Source organism: Canis lupus, chromosome 15 (assembly GCF_048164855.1).
Source record: "Canis lupus baileyi chromosome 15, mCanLup2.hap1, whole genome shotgun sequence".
Lineage (NCBI taxonomy): Eukaryota > Metazoa > Chordata > Mammalia > Carnivora > Canidae > Canis > Canis lupus.
In genome coordinates, this window is record NC_132852.1 from 28,006,166 (window position 1) to 28,021,604 (window position 15,439).

At 36.4% G+C, this 15,439-nt stretch overlaps 1 protein-coding gene across 2 annotated transcripts in view; it reads right to left on the minus strand.

Annotated features, from left to right (window-relative positions):
• The window catches only part of GTF2E2 (general transcription factor IIE subunit 2), an 80,329-nt gene that overhangs the window by 13,968 nt on the left and 50,922 nt on the right, over positions 1 to 15,439 (minus strand). The window contains exons 6-7 of one of the 2 annotated variants that reach the window (XM_072776334.1): positions 10,167 to 10,260; positions 2,305 to 6,895 (exon numbers count right to left, since the gene is read on the minus strand). In XM_072776334.1, coding sequence (XP_072632435.1) covers positions 6,723 to 6,895; positions 10,167 to 10,260 — 267 coding nt within the window. In that variant the 3' untranslated portion in view covers positions 2,305 to 6,722. Of the gene's footprint in view, positions 1 to 2,304; positions 6,896 to 10,166; positions 10,261 to 15,439 lie in introns of those variants that run through there. The other variant, XM_072776333.1, reaches the window with a different exon arrangement.

The following is a 15,439-nucleotide window of genomic DNA, read 5'->3' on the forward strand; positions in this document are numbered from 1 at the left end:
GACAGATTCAAGAAAACTGTAAATTTGCAGCTGTTTAGGGCTTATTATTATTACTCTAAGAGTAGAACAATACTTGACCAGCTTTCTCCATTTTAAGTGGAAGCCAGAAGTCCCCAACTATCCCCACTTTTTGGCTAAAGAACAATGGGATTGGGCAGCCCAGGTGGCTCAGAGGTTTAGCACCGCCTTCAGCCCAGGGCCTGATCCTGGAGATCTGGGATCGAGTCCCACATCAGGCTCCCTGCATGGAGTCTGCTTCTCCCTCTGCCTGTGCCTCTGCCTCTCTCTCTCTCTCTCCTGTGTATTCTCATGAATAAATAAATAAAATCTTAAAAAAAAAAAAAAAAAGAACCATGGGATTAATGCAACTAGCTCTGCTCACTTTGGGCTTGTGTGAGAGAAAATAGTTTCAGGTCAAACTTCCAAGTCAGCAATAATAACATGACTCTAATTCCAAGAAAACACAGAATATTTTTAAAAAATATGTATCAGAGGAGCCTTGGGTGGCTCAGCTGGTTAAGCATCCAACTTGATTTCAGCTCAGGTCATGATCTCAAGGTCGTGAGATCCAGCCCTGTGTCAGGCTCTATGCTCTGTGGGGAGTCTGCTGGAGATTTTCTCTCCCCCTCTCCTCTGCCCTTCCCCCTGCTCACTTTCTCCCTCTAAAATAAATATATTTTTAAAAGATTTTATTTATTTATTCATGAGACGGGGAAGGGGGGCAGAGACACAGGCAGAGGGAGAAGCAGGCTCCATGCAGGGAACCCAACGTGGGACGCCATCCTGTGTCCCCAGGATCATGCCCCGGGGCTGAAGGTAGCACTAAACCCCTGAGCCACCTGGGCAGCCCAATAAATAAATCTTTAAACACAAATAGGTAAATAAGTAAAATATATACCAAACCAGAATTTTATTCGTCAAATTTACCACAGTTGTTGAAGTATGTCACACCAAAAAGAATAGTTCAGGCATTTTAACCCATGGCTTGTTAAATTCTAACTATTCTTCGTTTATCTAGAGTTAAGTATCACATGATATAACTGTATCTAGAATAAGCATCACATAATAGAACATGATACTATGATACAGTATAACAACTGTATACTTTTCTCTGTATAAGCAAAAAGAATAAAAGTACATATATGATAAAGACATCTTTTATTCAGAGGTAACTTCAGTCAATACACTCTTTATCAAGCATCTGTATTAGTAGCACCGCAAAATTTCAGTTCCTTTTTTTTTTTTTAATTTATTTATTCAGAGAGACACAGCTAGAGCTAAACCGCTGCGCCACTGGGGCTGCCCAAAATTTCAGTTCCTTGAAGACTGAAACTACTGTGACTTTCTACTTGACATGTAGAAAGCTTATAGACTTCAAGCCTCTTATGATACAATCACAGAAGCAATAATACCTATTGGAATAGTGACAGAATGGTCTAGTAAGAATATGTATACTAGTACCACCAAAACAATACACAATATAAATTGTAACGGCACAATGGAACTGAAAGTAGATTAAAATTAAATTTAACTACTTTCTTTTGCTAAAACTATTTTCTGAGGAAAATCCATGAAAAAAGAACTCTTCAATGGGGACGCCTGGATGGTTCAGTCAGTTAAGCATCTAATTCTTGACTTCAGGTCATGATCTCAGGGTTGGGAGATTGGGCCCCACATAGGGCTCTACACTGGGTATGCAGCCTGCTTAAGATTCTCTCTTCCCCTCTCCCTCTATCCCCCACCCTCCCCAAAATCTTTTTTAAATATCATTGTTTTGCGATAAAACATTTCTACATTAATCCCTGCCTTTCCTTAGCTTAGTGCTATTACAGTATTTAAATATTACATGTACTATATAAATGTATCACAGCTGCATAAATACTTTAAGATGAACAATGAAAAGCAGTGCCTAATTTTAGAGGCATGATCTCACAGGATCCCAAATTTAATTACATTTTAATGTATGCAGGAACAAAAAATGTAGAGTTGAAAGAGGTACAAAATCATCTGATTTTCTGTAATTTCATAAAGTCAGTGCAAGAAAATACAAATTCAAGATAATCTCTATTTTCTATGAATCTGGCAAAGTCAACTAAAAATATCTGGTACTGGTGATGGTAAATAATTGGATACTTTTTCATATACTGCTGTAAAGGGTAAATGGGTCCCAAAATATTGGTGCAAACTTTACAAAAGGCATAAAAGGCAAAGTGTTGAAAAATTTTAAAATACGCCTTCTCTTCTGATCTTGCAATTCTACTTAAAGAATTACAATAAGGAAATAATCAGGCAAGGACACACATATTTATGTGCAAGTATTATTTTTAATAGCATATAGCAAAACAAAACCAAAAATTGCATTTCTTAGAGAGAGCATCAAAAAAATTGTTTTAAGGTACATCCATAAAATAGAAAGCCATTAAAAAATTAACTAACTAAAACAGCATCAGAGCCCCATGAAAAGGAGCTCTGGGAGAAGCCCGTATTCTAAGGATAAAGTTGAAATCATTAGCAGCAATGAAAGAAAAGTCAGACTGTTATTGGACTTCTCACCAGGAATGCCCACAAACTTGACAAAACTGCAAAAGATCACTGCAAATGTGACCTCACATGGCTAAACTGGCTCTGGTTCTTTGCTATCTAACAACACACAAAACTACAGATCCACTTAGTCAATAACCAGAGAGCTCAGTAAATGTGAATAAATAACTAGAATAGATTTAAGATTTAAACACCTAGTATTTTGATACTATTTGATATTTTGAATTCTACTAATAATAGCTAATATTACTATTACTCTTACTATGTGCCAGGCTCTGTTCCAAGCTCTATGCACATTTATTTTTAACTCATTTAATTCTCATAAGGACCATGAGACAGATACCATTACTCCTATTTTATAAATGAGAAATCTCAGAAGTACCTCACCTAAGCTAATAAGGAGCAAAGGTAACATATACACCTACAGATTAACTATTCAAATCATCCTCTTGACCACTGCATTTATACTGCCTCTAAATGAATAAGATCCTGATAAAAGGAAATAAATGGCTTTGTGAAGTAAGATATATACCTAAATTCAACTACTGTGTTCACTTACCCTATTTGACTTTCTAAATTATTACAAATAAACTCTCTCGTTTTGTGCTATATCTCATTTTAGAAGATTTGCTTCTATTACAGATAAAATGAAGGCTATCCTCAGCCTGATGGAAAGCTTCATCACTCAGTAATTCCTCTTTAGCTAAGACTGCCACCTACTGGGCTAAAACAAACATCTTCATCAATGCAATCAGGACAAAGCATTTTGAGTAAAATATGAACAAAGAAAGTGAGAGAAGACAAATGTTAGAATATGAATCAATTTCAGTGGATATTCTCTGGAAACACAATTTATATCATTAGCAAAAACTCATTTTTTAAAAACTAGTGATTTATGCCATACTGACCATTTCAACTACAATAGTGTCCCAACCTTAAAGTTCCTATAGGTTGTGACTGTTCCCTCAGTGTCTATAGTGTACAAACAGCACAATGATAGTATGCAAGAACCACTGTGTTCCTGTGTCAATCTTCCCTCAGTCTTAGGTAAGCTCAAGAACAGAGACCTTATTCACTTTGACATTCTTGCATCACTGAATGTGTTGAATGAAAGAATTCAAGAAAAGAAGCATGAAGACAACATGTCTTAATTAACTGTTGTCTATTTTATAAACATAAATCGTATCTTTAAAATAATTTTCAACCCAGATAGTTCGTTTTATGGGGAACATTTGGAAATGTCTGGATACATTCTGGTTGTGACACACTGTGGGGAAAGGTACGCTACTGGCATCTGAAGAAGCCAGGGATTCTGTTAAACATCTACAATAAATAGTGACAACCCCAACACCAAAAAAATATATATATATATATCCAGCTCCAAATCAATATTGTCATTGTTGAAAAATCTTTCTTCCTCCCAGCCATCTTTCTTAGAAAGTAAAGATATTAATGAAAAAACACCAGCTGATGAGAAGAAACTGAGCCTAGGGGACACCTGCATGGCTCAGTAGTTGAGCATCTACCTTTGGGCTCAGGTCGTGATCCCGGGGTCCTGGGATCAAGTCCTGCATCAGGCTTACTGCAGGGAGACTGCTTCTCCCTCTGCCTATGTCTCTACCTCTCTCTGTGTCTCTCATGAATAAATAAATAAATAAAATCCTTAAAAGAAACAAAGAGGGCAGCCTGGGTGGCTCATGGTTTAGTGCCGCCTTCAGCTGATCCTGGAGACCCGAGATCAAGTCCCATGTCAGGTTCCCTGTATGGAGCCTGCTTCTCCCTCTGCCTGTGTCTGTGCCTCTCCCTCTCTCTCTGTCTCTCATGAATAAATAAAATCTTTAAAAGTCCTATGAAAGAAAGAAAAGAAAAGAAAAAAAAGAGAAAGAAAAAAAAAAGAAAAGAAAAAAGAAAAGAAAAACTGAGCCTAGAACCAAATTCTGTTTACATATACAAACGACTTTTTATACTGGTTTAATACACACATGATTTTCTAGGAACATACAATGTATAATATAGAGAGAATACAGTATGATTAACCTTTGAAAACCTCAGAAAAACTTCACTGTGTATTTTGCAGACCTCTGCCAAGAATTCTTTATCACTTATGGAAAACACCAATTATGCTATATAGGTTGCCAATGCATCACACCTGTACTGATCCATTTGTAGCTATCACATTCAATGGTGACTCTACATATTAATGTAAACAATTGTTATTTATATCTTTTATATTCTAATATAAACATGCTTGAATAATTACAAATACTAAAATACATTTTTAAAAAATAAATCAATTTCCTTTTATTTCTCCTTCTATTACAGTTAGAGTATTATACTTCCGGGGGGGGTGGGGGGCAGAGGAAGAGGGAGAGAAAGAATCTTAAGCAGGGTCCAAACTCAGTGCAGAACCGGGTGTGGGGTCTCACAACCCTGAGACTATGAACTGAACCAAAATCAAGAGTTAGACATTTAACTGACTGAGCCACCCAGGGGCCCCACTTTTTTTTAAGTAAGCTCTACACCCAATGTGGCACTTAATTCACCACCTGGAGATCAAGAGTTACATGCTCTATTGACTAAGCCAGCCAGGCCTCCCTGCATTATACTGACTTAAGAAATTATGTCTCAAAGTAGGCTATATCATCCAGAAATTATATATGACTAACGAACAGATTACAAAATATTTGTTCTCAGGCTGCACTGAATCAGATTTAATGATTAAAAACCACTAACCTATGAAAAAAATCAGAATCTTTACTATAGCCTTCGCCTTTACTACTCTCTGCTTGAACTCCACAATGGCACATACATGGACACCACTCTGGTACTTTGCAAGGTTAGTTCCATCTCATTTTTCCACAGCAGTCTTCTCTGAGTTCCACCCCTCCTACGGATTTACTATCTTGCACTACTTTATTTGTCTCTTTCCTAGAATTTGATACAATCTGTCATCATTTTTTATTTTTTATGTTGTCTATTTTATCCTTCAAAACTATGTAATAAACTCCACAAAGGCAGAGAGTTGCATACCTCCTTCATTACTGTATCCCCTGCATTTAGCAAAATGACTGGGGCATATAACAGGACATCTCAATTTGTGCTGAATAAGTGAATTCATGAATACACAATAATAAATTGTTACCAAAGTCCCCAGAAAGTGTTAACTAGGAAATAAAAATGAAGTTGATAAAATTATACCTAGAAGTTTAAGCAAATTACTTAGAGATATAGAGAATCACTTTGTATATGAGAACCTCCCAAAATTATACACTTACCAAATAATGAGGAGAATATATCATGTAATAAAGATAATAAATATAAAATGACGCTTCGGAATGTTAAAACCAACTTTCTGCCAATTACAAAGTAATTATTTAAACAAAAGATGACAGGGTATACAGTAAAAGAATGGGAAAAATATAGGAGTCCCAAAAAAAGGGCAAGGGATTAAAAGAATAATATGAGAGATTTCAAAGTAAAAGAACAGGGCAGCCCCGGTAGCGCAGTGGTTTAGCGCCACATGCAGCCCAGGGTGTGATCCTGGAGACCCGGGATCGAGTCCCACATCAGGCTCCCTGCATGGAGCCTGCTTCTCCCTCTCCCTGTGTCTCTGCCTCTCTCTATCTCTCTCTCTGTGTGTCTCAAATAAATAAATAAAAAAAAAAAAACAAAGTAAAAGAACATTAAATACAACCAAGAGGGATGCTTTACAATGATTTTAAACACAATCCTTACACTATGAATGTCAAAAATCTTAACAAACCAAAAACTCTGCAGGAAAACATATACAGGAAGGAATAGCAAAATTAACATAACAAAAAAGTAATGGCAGATTTTAATGTTTGCTCAGTCACTACTCATACCAAATAGTCAAAAACTAGTACATAAAGGGTGATTTGACAGATTGTATTTTCCTTTAAAACAAAAAAAAACAAAAGTAAAATAGATAAACCAACAGTATAATAAGGAAAAGAAAGTCCAAATACAAAAAATTAGCAATAAAAAGGGAAAACTAGAGAAAAAAATTAAATTATAGGGCCATACTCTCCAAAAAACATGTTATTAAATTTGAAATTAAAAATGGATGATTTTAGGAAAACAAAAATTACCAAAATTAATTCACAAGGTGGGAAAGTTATATATATATATAATAATAACCAAAGAAGAGATAAAGAATACTGTCAAAGAGGCAACAAAGACAAATATACTACGCATGGGTATCTGTGTTCAAATCTTCCAAGTAATTGCATATTCTCATAAAAATGGAAAGGGAGGGCAAAGGGTAGGAAGGAAGAGAGGAAGGGAAAACTGTACTTCTCTTTTGATGTATCCAGCATCACACACAAACCAAACCCTGAGAAAGTAAACAAAAAAAGAAACTGGATACTAAAGCAAAAGACCTTAAATACATAGAAAAAGAGTCCAGAGATATATAAAGTTAAAAAAGGGTTATTCTAGGCATATAAGGACAGCCAGTCTTAGGAAATCTTAGTAATACATTTCAACACCTATTAAATAAGCTAATAACAAAGACTTAATAGATGCAAAAATAACTTATCAATTTCCCTTCCCAATACCTTCTGATATATATAGCTATTTCATTAACATAAAGAATGCATACACACATGCAGCATGTAAAGGGTTTAAGAATATTTGCTGCAGCATTAAGTACTTAAAATATCCATTCATCAGGTACACACACATAATGGAATACTAAGTAGCCACATAGCATTATAGAATATCTCTAATAGAAAAAAAAATAAACATCAACTTATATAATTTATTTCCAGATATGTGGGATTTTACTAACAAGCATATATGGTTACTTATCATCTGAGTGGAAAAAAGTGAAAATCCTCATCTTGGGGCACTTGGGTGGTACAGTCAGGTAAGCGTCTGACTCCTGGTTGCACCTCAGGTCATGATTTCAGGGTCATGCCCTGCATTGGACTCCTGTTCAGCCCAGAGTCTGCTTAAAATCCTCTCTCCCTCTCCTACTGCTCCTTCCCATCCCACTCTCTCCCTCAAATAAATTAAAGAAAGAAAGGGAGAGATGGAGGGAAAGAAAGAAAATTAATCCTCATCCTGTCCTTATAAACCAAGTAATGAGGAGATGGGAAAAGTTTAAGCCAACAAAGCCCGTAAAAAATGGCAAATGAAAACAGGGGTAATATTAAGAAATAGAAATACAGAAAAAGATGCACAAACAGGAAAAGGCTGAGCAAAGTTAAAACACAGATATCCACAGAAAAATCACACTGGGGACAGAAAATACTAATGATTTGGTATAATGATTAGTGTGAGAATTACAGACCAGAAAGTATACTCTTAAAATTTCTCCAATAAATATTATCAAGAAATCCTAGAGTTCCATACTACTCCTAAAGAGCTACTGTAACCTCAATATTTGCTTCAATTTGAACATCTATGTAACAGAACAGATAAGTTACACTATGCTGCCATCTGAAGAGCAGACTTAATGCTAAAACTTCCCAAAGAACAATTATTTTGATTGTTAAAGATACCAGAAAAATGGTAGAGAAACTAAAACAAGTGCTATACTGTATTAGAAAGTGGAGAGACAGAAGGTTTAATCAGCAATAAAAGAGTAAGTCATTCTAATACTTCAAGCTGAAAAATCAAGAACTAAAAATACAAGCATATTATTTAATACATTAAGGGAAAAACCACCCAAAGAATTAAAATAGGGACACCTGGATGGCTCAGCAGTTGAGCATCTGCCTTTGGCTCAGGGCGTGATCCCGGAGTTCCAGGAACAAGTCCCATATCGGGCTCCCTGCATGGAGCCTGCTTCTCCCTCTGCCTATGTCTCTGCCTCTGTGTGTCTCTCATGAATAAATAAGTAAAATCTTTAAAAAAAAAAAAAATTAAACCAGTTAAGTACTGCCACAAATGGGACTCAAATTAGTGAAAGGAAAAAATATATACACTTTTCACTGTAAGATCTTCCCACCTGAATAGGTGATACTCAATGTTCTTTAAAACTGTACATTTTTTTTCAAATGGATTAACTATGTCAAAGAATAAAGGAATTAACTTTTTTTAAACTTTCAAAAAATTTTTTAAAGATTTTATTTACTTATTCACAAGAGACACACAGAGAGAAAGAGGCAGAGACACAGGCAAAGGGAGAAGCAGGCTCCATGCAGGGAGCCTGATGTGGGACTCGATCCTGGGTCTCCAGGATCATGCCCTGGGCTGAAGGCAGCGCTAAACCGCTGAGCCACCTGGGCTGCCCAAACTTAAATTTTTAAAGAAGTTCACTTCTACCTAATTTACATACAAAAAGCTTACCTTATTACATAGTACAATACAGAATAACTGGAATACTTTGAAAAAAATTTTCTAAAGTAACAAACATTTACTGAGAACCAACTACACGCAAAGTACTCTCAAGCACAATTTTCCACCAAAACACAACATTCTATTTCCTAAAACAAATCATGGTCATCTAAAGTGACTTCAGGTTGACTGAACTCCTATCTACAAGCACCACAAGCCCAAATATCTACAGCCAGATAACATATTAAAAAAAAAAAAAAATCTCAGAGCTATTGTACAAATTACAAAGTCATAATCAAGACATGTATGGGCTACTAAAGGGACAAGAATTCTATGTGCATTTTTAACACATTATTTCTGCAATAGAATCTCTTTTATTCGATACAATAAACAAGAGTCACTAGCACTACCAGTTATAGCAATTAGTTTCACTATTTGCAATCTAGTGTCACTTTTTTACTTTATGTAATTCTATACTGTTAGAAATTTTTGGTATGAGTTTGTACTACTTTTCAAATTTTATAATTAATACGGCATTTAATTATTTTCTTGCCTTTCAGTTTAAAATTACTACAGATTTACAGTACAATATCACATTTTTCTAATTGAGAATTTCTACTTGTATGCTAGAGATTTCCCAAGACTAAACTCTTGTTTACTATTTTATCTGACAAATACTGATGAAATATTTTTTAAAGATTTGAAAGAAAGAGAGCGACAGAGGGCCTGCACACAAGGGGGAAGAGAGGGGCATAAGAGGAGGAACTGAAATCATGACCTGAACCAAAATCAAGAGTCAGACATTCATCAACTGAGTCATCCAGGTGCCCCTGAAATACTTTTTAACTAAAATCCAAAATACAGGCATCACACATTTAGTACAAGACTCCTCAGAAGCTTATTAGCATCTGACTCGACAAGAGTCAGAAAAAAGTCATTTTCCCTATCCAATCTGATAATCAAAAGACTCAAAAATTACTTGAGAATATCAGTCATCAAGAAAAAGGTTTTTTTCCCATCCTGTATCAAGCTTTCACATCAAGATATGATGTAATACTTGTAGAATATTAGAAATAAACTAGTACAGCTGAGCTATAAGCATAAGATATCATAACCTACTATACGATTACAATTAACCTAAAATCTTTCAAATTATGTATTTCAAATTGCATTGAGAAACACTGTTAGTGCTAAGATTATTAGCTACGCTCTAAGAGATGATAAAGCTAATGAGCACTACTATAAAATTTAAGTTATAATTGGATTATAAATTGTGTCATCCTATATTTGTAACATACTTGAAAAATAACAGAAAGGCTCACCTTCATCCACGGAAAACTGACAGCTCTTATCATTGAAGAAAAGAATTTTCTTCTTATCAGGACGATTTACAAATATTATCTGGTCCCCTAAAGCCTTAAATGATAAAAAAAAATTTTTTTCAGTCAATTCCAAAATTACATCACCCCAAAAGATTTTTTGTTAAACAACAAAGGACTCCCACTTCTTTTAACCTTCAGTATACTGTTAGGGTCTACTGCACCCAATTTTAATTCTTGAGTTTCTTTCATGAGCAGTCTTACTACTTTTATGGATTGATATTTCAAGACTAAATCTTAGACATCTTCCAAAGTACAAAAAAAAATTACTTATTTTTGAAAAACAAAACCCAATCTATGTTGCAATTATGATTTGAGTGCACTGGTGTCTAAAAATCTAAGAAAAATTGTGTGATCTTAGTGTTCTTTTCCTCTACCTTAAAATACTGTGCCACTTATTTATCGTTATCCATCAATTATTTCCATTAGGCTTTAAAATAAAACTAAAATAATATATTTTTTTAAGATTTTATTTATTTATTCATGAGAGACACACAGAGAGAAAGAGAGGCAGAGACACAGGCAGAGGGAGAAGCAGGCTCCCTGCAAGGAGCCCGATGTGGGACTCAACCCCAGGTTCCCAGGATCACACCCTGAGCCGCAGGCGGCACTAAACCGCTGTGCCACCGGGGCTGCCCTAAAATAGTATTTTTTTTAAAAATGAGAGAATGATTAAATCACCTAGAAGTGTGACGCAACAGTGAAAAGCCACCTTTCAATTTTCTTACTGCATTGCCCAAACTGTTGTATCATCTTTCAAGAAGACATAAAAGACCACAGAGTGATCTTTGTTGTCTTTTAGCTTTCATTATATACAGTAGACAATTCTAAATTTTTTATTTCCTGCTTCTCAGAGCAATGACAAGAAAACTGACAAAGGATACTTCACTATTATTAATAAATGAAAACAAGAATGCAAAAAGCCTGGGATGCCTGGGTGGCTCAGCGGTTGAGCACCTGCCTTCGGCCCAGGACATGATCCTGGAGTTCCGCATGGAGCCTGCTTCTCCCGCCTATGTCTCTGTCTCTCACGAATAAATAAATAAATTCTTAAAAAAAAAAAAAAATGCAAAAAGCCAGATAGTAGCACTCACTCTAGACTCTAACGGTGAAATGCATCACAGGAATAAAGTCTAAAACTATGAGTCTTTAGATAATAGCTCAGATGAAACAATCTCAAGCTTAAGAATCAATGACTTAGGATCCCTGGGTGGCTCAGCAGTTTAGCACCTGCCTTTGGCCCAGGGCGAGATCCTGGAGTCCCGGATCAAGTCCCACATCAGGCTCCCTACATGGAGCCTGCTTCTCCCTGTGTCTCTCCCTCTCTCTGTGTGTCTTTCACGAATAAATAAATAAAATCTTAAAAAAAAAAAAAAAAATCAATGACTTAATGACCTATTTCTAAGAATGGAAAAAATTGAGGTATTTTCATTAAGTTATTCAACAGGAAGGAAGTCGCCATAGAATACTGTGTGATAAGAGCCTTTACCATTTCACTTTGCTAAAGTGAATAGATTTAAAAGAATTATTAGGGGGCAGCCCCGGTGGCACAGCAGTTTGGCGCCACCTGCAGCCTACGGTGTGATCCTGGAGACCTGGGATCGAGTCCCACATCCGGCTCCTTGCATGGAGCTTGCTTCTCCCTCCGCCTGTGTCTCTGCCTCTCTCTCTCTGTGTCTATGAATAAATAAATAAATACATCTTTAAATAAATAAATACATCTTTAAATAAATAAATAATAAAAGAATTATTAGTTTATGTTTTCAAGCAATGTGTGAAAATGTAATTTTATGACTTACAACAAAAAAAAAGGGTGGGAATGCAGCTGTAAAGCAGTAAACCTTTAATATGCTACTGAAGTTAGGCTAATATAAATACAAACCAATAAAAATGTTATAACTTTAAGAGGTTAAATATAATCCCCATAGTAACCACAAGGAAAATAGCTATAGAATATACATGAAGGAAAAGAGAAAAGAACTTAAACATTTCAGTATTTAAAAAGCACCAAGGGGCACCTGGGTGGCTCAGTCAGTTAAGCATCAGACTCTTGATTTCTGCTCAGGCCAAGATCTTGGGGTCATGAGATAGAGTCCCACATCAGGCTCCACATTGAGTGTGGAGCCTGCTTAAGATTCTCTCTCCCCCACAAAAATAAATAAACACAAAACATAACAGTAATGAAGGGCACCTGGGTGGCTCAGTTGGTTGACTGCCTGCCTTCAGCTCTGGTCGTGACCCCAGAGTCCTGGGATCAAGCCCCATATGGGGTTCCCTGCTCAGAGGGTAGCCTGCTTCTCTCTCCCCCTCTGCCACTCCCCCTGCTTGTGCTTTCTTGCTCTCTCTCAAATAAAATCTTTAAAAAGAAAAAATAATGCAATAAAAGAACAAAAATGCAAGAAGGCATATAGAAAACTAATAGCAAAATGACATCCCCTTGAAGTAATTAAAATATAAAAAGATTAAACTCTGCAATCTAAAGAAAGAAGTTCCAAGCAGCCTCTGCATGCATTGGAGCCCTTCCACAACACATCTACCCACCACCCAGTAGGCAGCTTCCAATAGCACCAGCAATCCACTCTCAAATGGCCCGTACTCTGGGGATTCCAGCCATGCACAGTAGAGAGTGCCTGCAGCTATTTGCAGGCAGGTCTCTCAGCCAGATAGGTCAGAGGCCAGCTCTATTCACCAGTAAACCACTAGCAGCTGCCACTGGGCCTCACAAAGGACAGTCCTGCACATCAACAAGTTCACCCCAATTGTAGCCCAGACACAAAAGAAGAGTACATATATACAACTCACAAAGGGGATACCCCCAGGGTACCTGCCTTGGGTTTGTACAGCTGAGCCCCACAGGACACCTTTTGCATAAAGCCACTCCTTCAAAACAAGGACATGCAATTGATCTAATATATAGAAACGCAGCTAGGCAAAGTAAGGGGACACAGGAATAGATTTCAGAGGAACAAAACAAAACCTAAAAACAACAAAAACAAAAAACCCTAAACAAAATAGAGATAAGCAATCTACCAGATTATAAATTCAATGAAATGCTCGCCAAATTCAGAAGAATAATAGGGGAACACAGAACTTCAACAAAGAGGAAATTTAAAAAGAGACCTGAAGAATCAGAGCTAAAGAATACAATTGACAGGAAAAATACAATACAGGGAATTAATTACAGAGCAGATGATACAGAAGAATGGATCAGAACAGGATAGTGGAAATCACCCAGTTGGAATAACAAAAAGAAAAACAACTCAAATATCTGATTAGCGGTTAATATCCCAAATATATAAAGAACTCATGGAACTTAATAATAAAAAACAATCTAATTTAAAAATTGGTAGAGGATCTCAACAGACATGTTTCCCAAGAAGACCTACAGATGGCCACCAATATACTCAACATCACAGTCAGGGAAATGCAAAAATCACAATGAGATATCATCTCACACCTGTCAGAACAGCCATTATTAAAAAGCTAGGATAGGACTATTGGATAAAATGTGGAGAAAAGGGAACTCTCAAGTACTATTGCTGGGAATGTAAACTGGTAAACCACTGTGGAAAACAATACAGAGGCCCCTCAAAATATCAAAAATAGAACCACCATATGCTCCAATAATCCAGTTCTGGTACTTATCCAAAGAAAGCAAAAACACTAACTTAAAAAGATATATACATCCCCTTGTATACAGCAGCATTATTCACAATTGCCAAGAAACAAAAACAACCTAAGTGTCCACTGATGGATAATTGGATAAAAAATATGATATACATACACAAATGGAATATTATCTAGCTATAAAAGAGTGAAATCTTGCCTCTGTAATAAAATGGATGGATCTTGAGGGCATTATGCTAAGTGAAATAAGTGAGATGGAGAAAGACTAATACTGTATTTGTATTATTTCATCTTTATGTGGAATCTAAAAAAAAAGAAAAAACAAAGCCTTGGAGGTTGCCAGCACAACAGGTGTGGGATAGGGAAAATGCATTAAGTAGTCAAAAAGTACATACTATCAAGTTATAAGTCATAGAAATGTAAGGTTCAGCATGGTAACCACATGTTAATAATATTACATTGCAGATTTAAATGCTATTGAAAGAATAAATCTTAAAAGTTCTCATCACTAAAAAAATTTGGTGCTATGTATGGTGACAGGTGTTAATCAGACTTACTGTGGTGAACATTTTCACAATGTATACAAATATTGAACCATTAGGTTATACACCTAAAATATGTTATGTGTTTATTCTTATTTATTTTATTTATTCATTCATGAGACACACACAAAGAGAGGCAGAGACACAGGCAGAGGGAGAAGCAGACTCCATGCAGAAGCCCGATGTGGGAATCGATCCTGGGACCATGGGACCACGTCCTGAGCCAAAGGCAGATGCCCAACTGCTAAGCTACCCAGGCGTCCCTAACGTTACATGTTTAAAAAACAGAAGAACTGTTTGAATAAAAGAATTCATCAAAGTAGCAGGATACAAAGTCAACACACAAAAATCAGTTGCATTTCTATATACTAACAATGAACAATCTGAAATGGAAATTACAAGAACAATTCCATTCACAAAAGCATCAAATAGAATAAAATATTTAGGAATTAACTAAAACAAAGAGGTGAAGGACTTGCACCATGAAGATTGTAAAATGTTGCTGAAAGGGGGCACCTGGGTAGGCTGTCATTTAAGCATCTGCCTTTGCATGATCAAGGGCGCTGGGGTCCAGTCTCAGAGGGTACTCTGCTTCTTCCACTTCCTCTGCCCCTCCCCCTGCTCATGCTCTCTCTCAATAAATAAAATCTTTACAATAAACTTCCTACAAATCTATAGTAATTAAAAGTGTAATACTGGCATAAAGACTGTTGAAGAGGGGCATCTGGGTGGCTCAGCAGTTGAGTGTCTGCCTTAGGCCCAGGGAGTGATCCCAGGGTCCTGGGATCTAGTCCCACATTGGGCTCCCTGCGAAGAGCCTGCTTCTCCCTCTCCCTATGTCTCTGCCTTTTCTCTGGGTCTCTCATGAATAAATAAATAAAACCTTAAAAAACAAAACAAAACAAAACAAAAAAACACTGTTGAAGAGAGTGTCCAAAAATAAATCATCACACATATTATGGTCAAACAACTTATGACAAGAGTGCCAGGACATTCAATGGGGAAAGACAATCTTTTCAACAAAAAATGCTAGGAAACTGGATATAC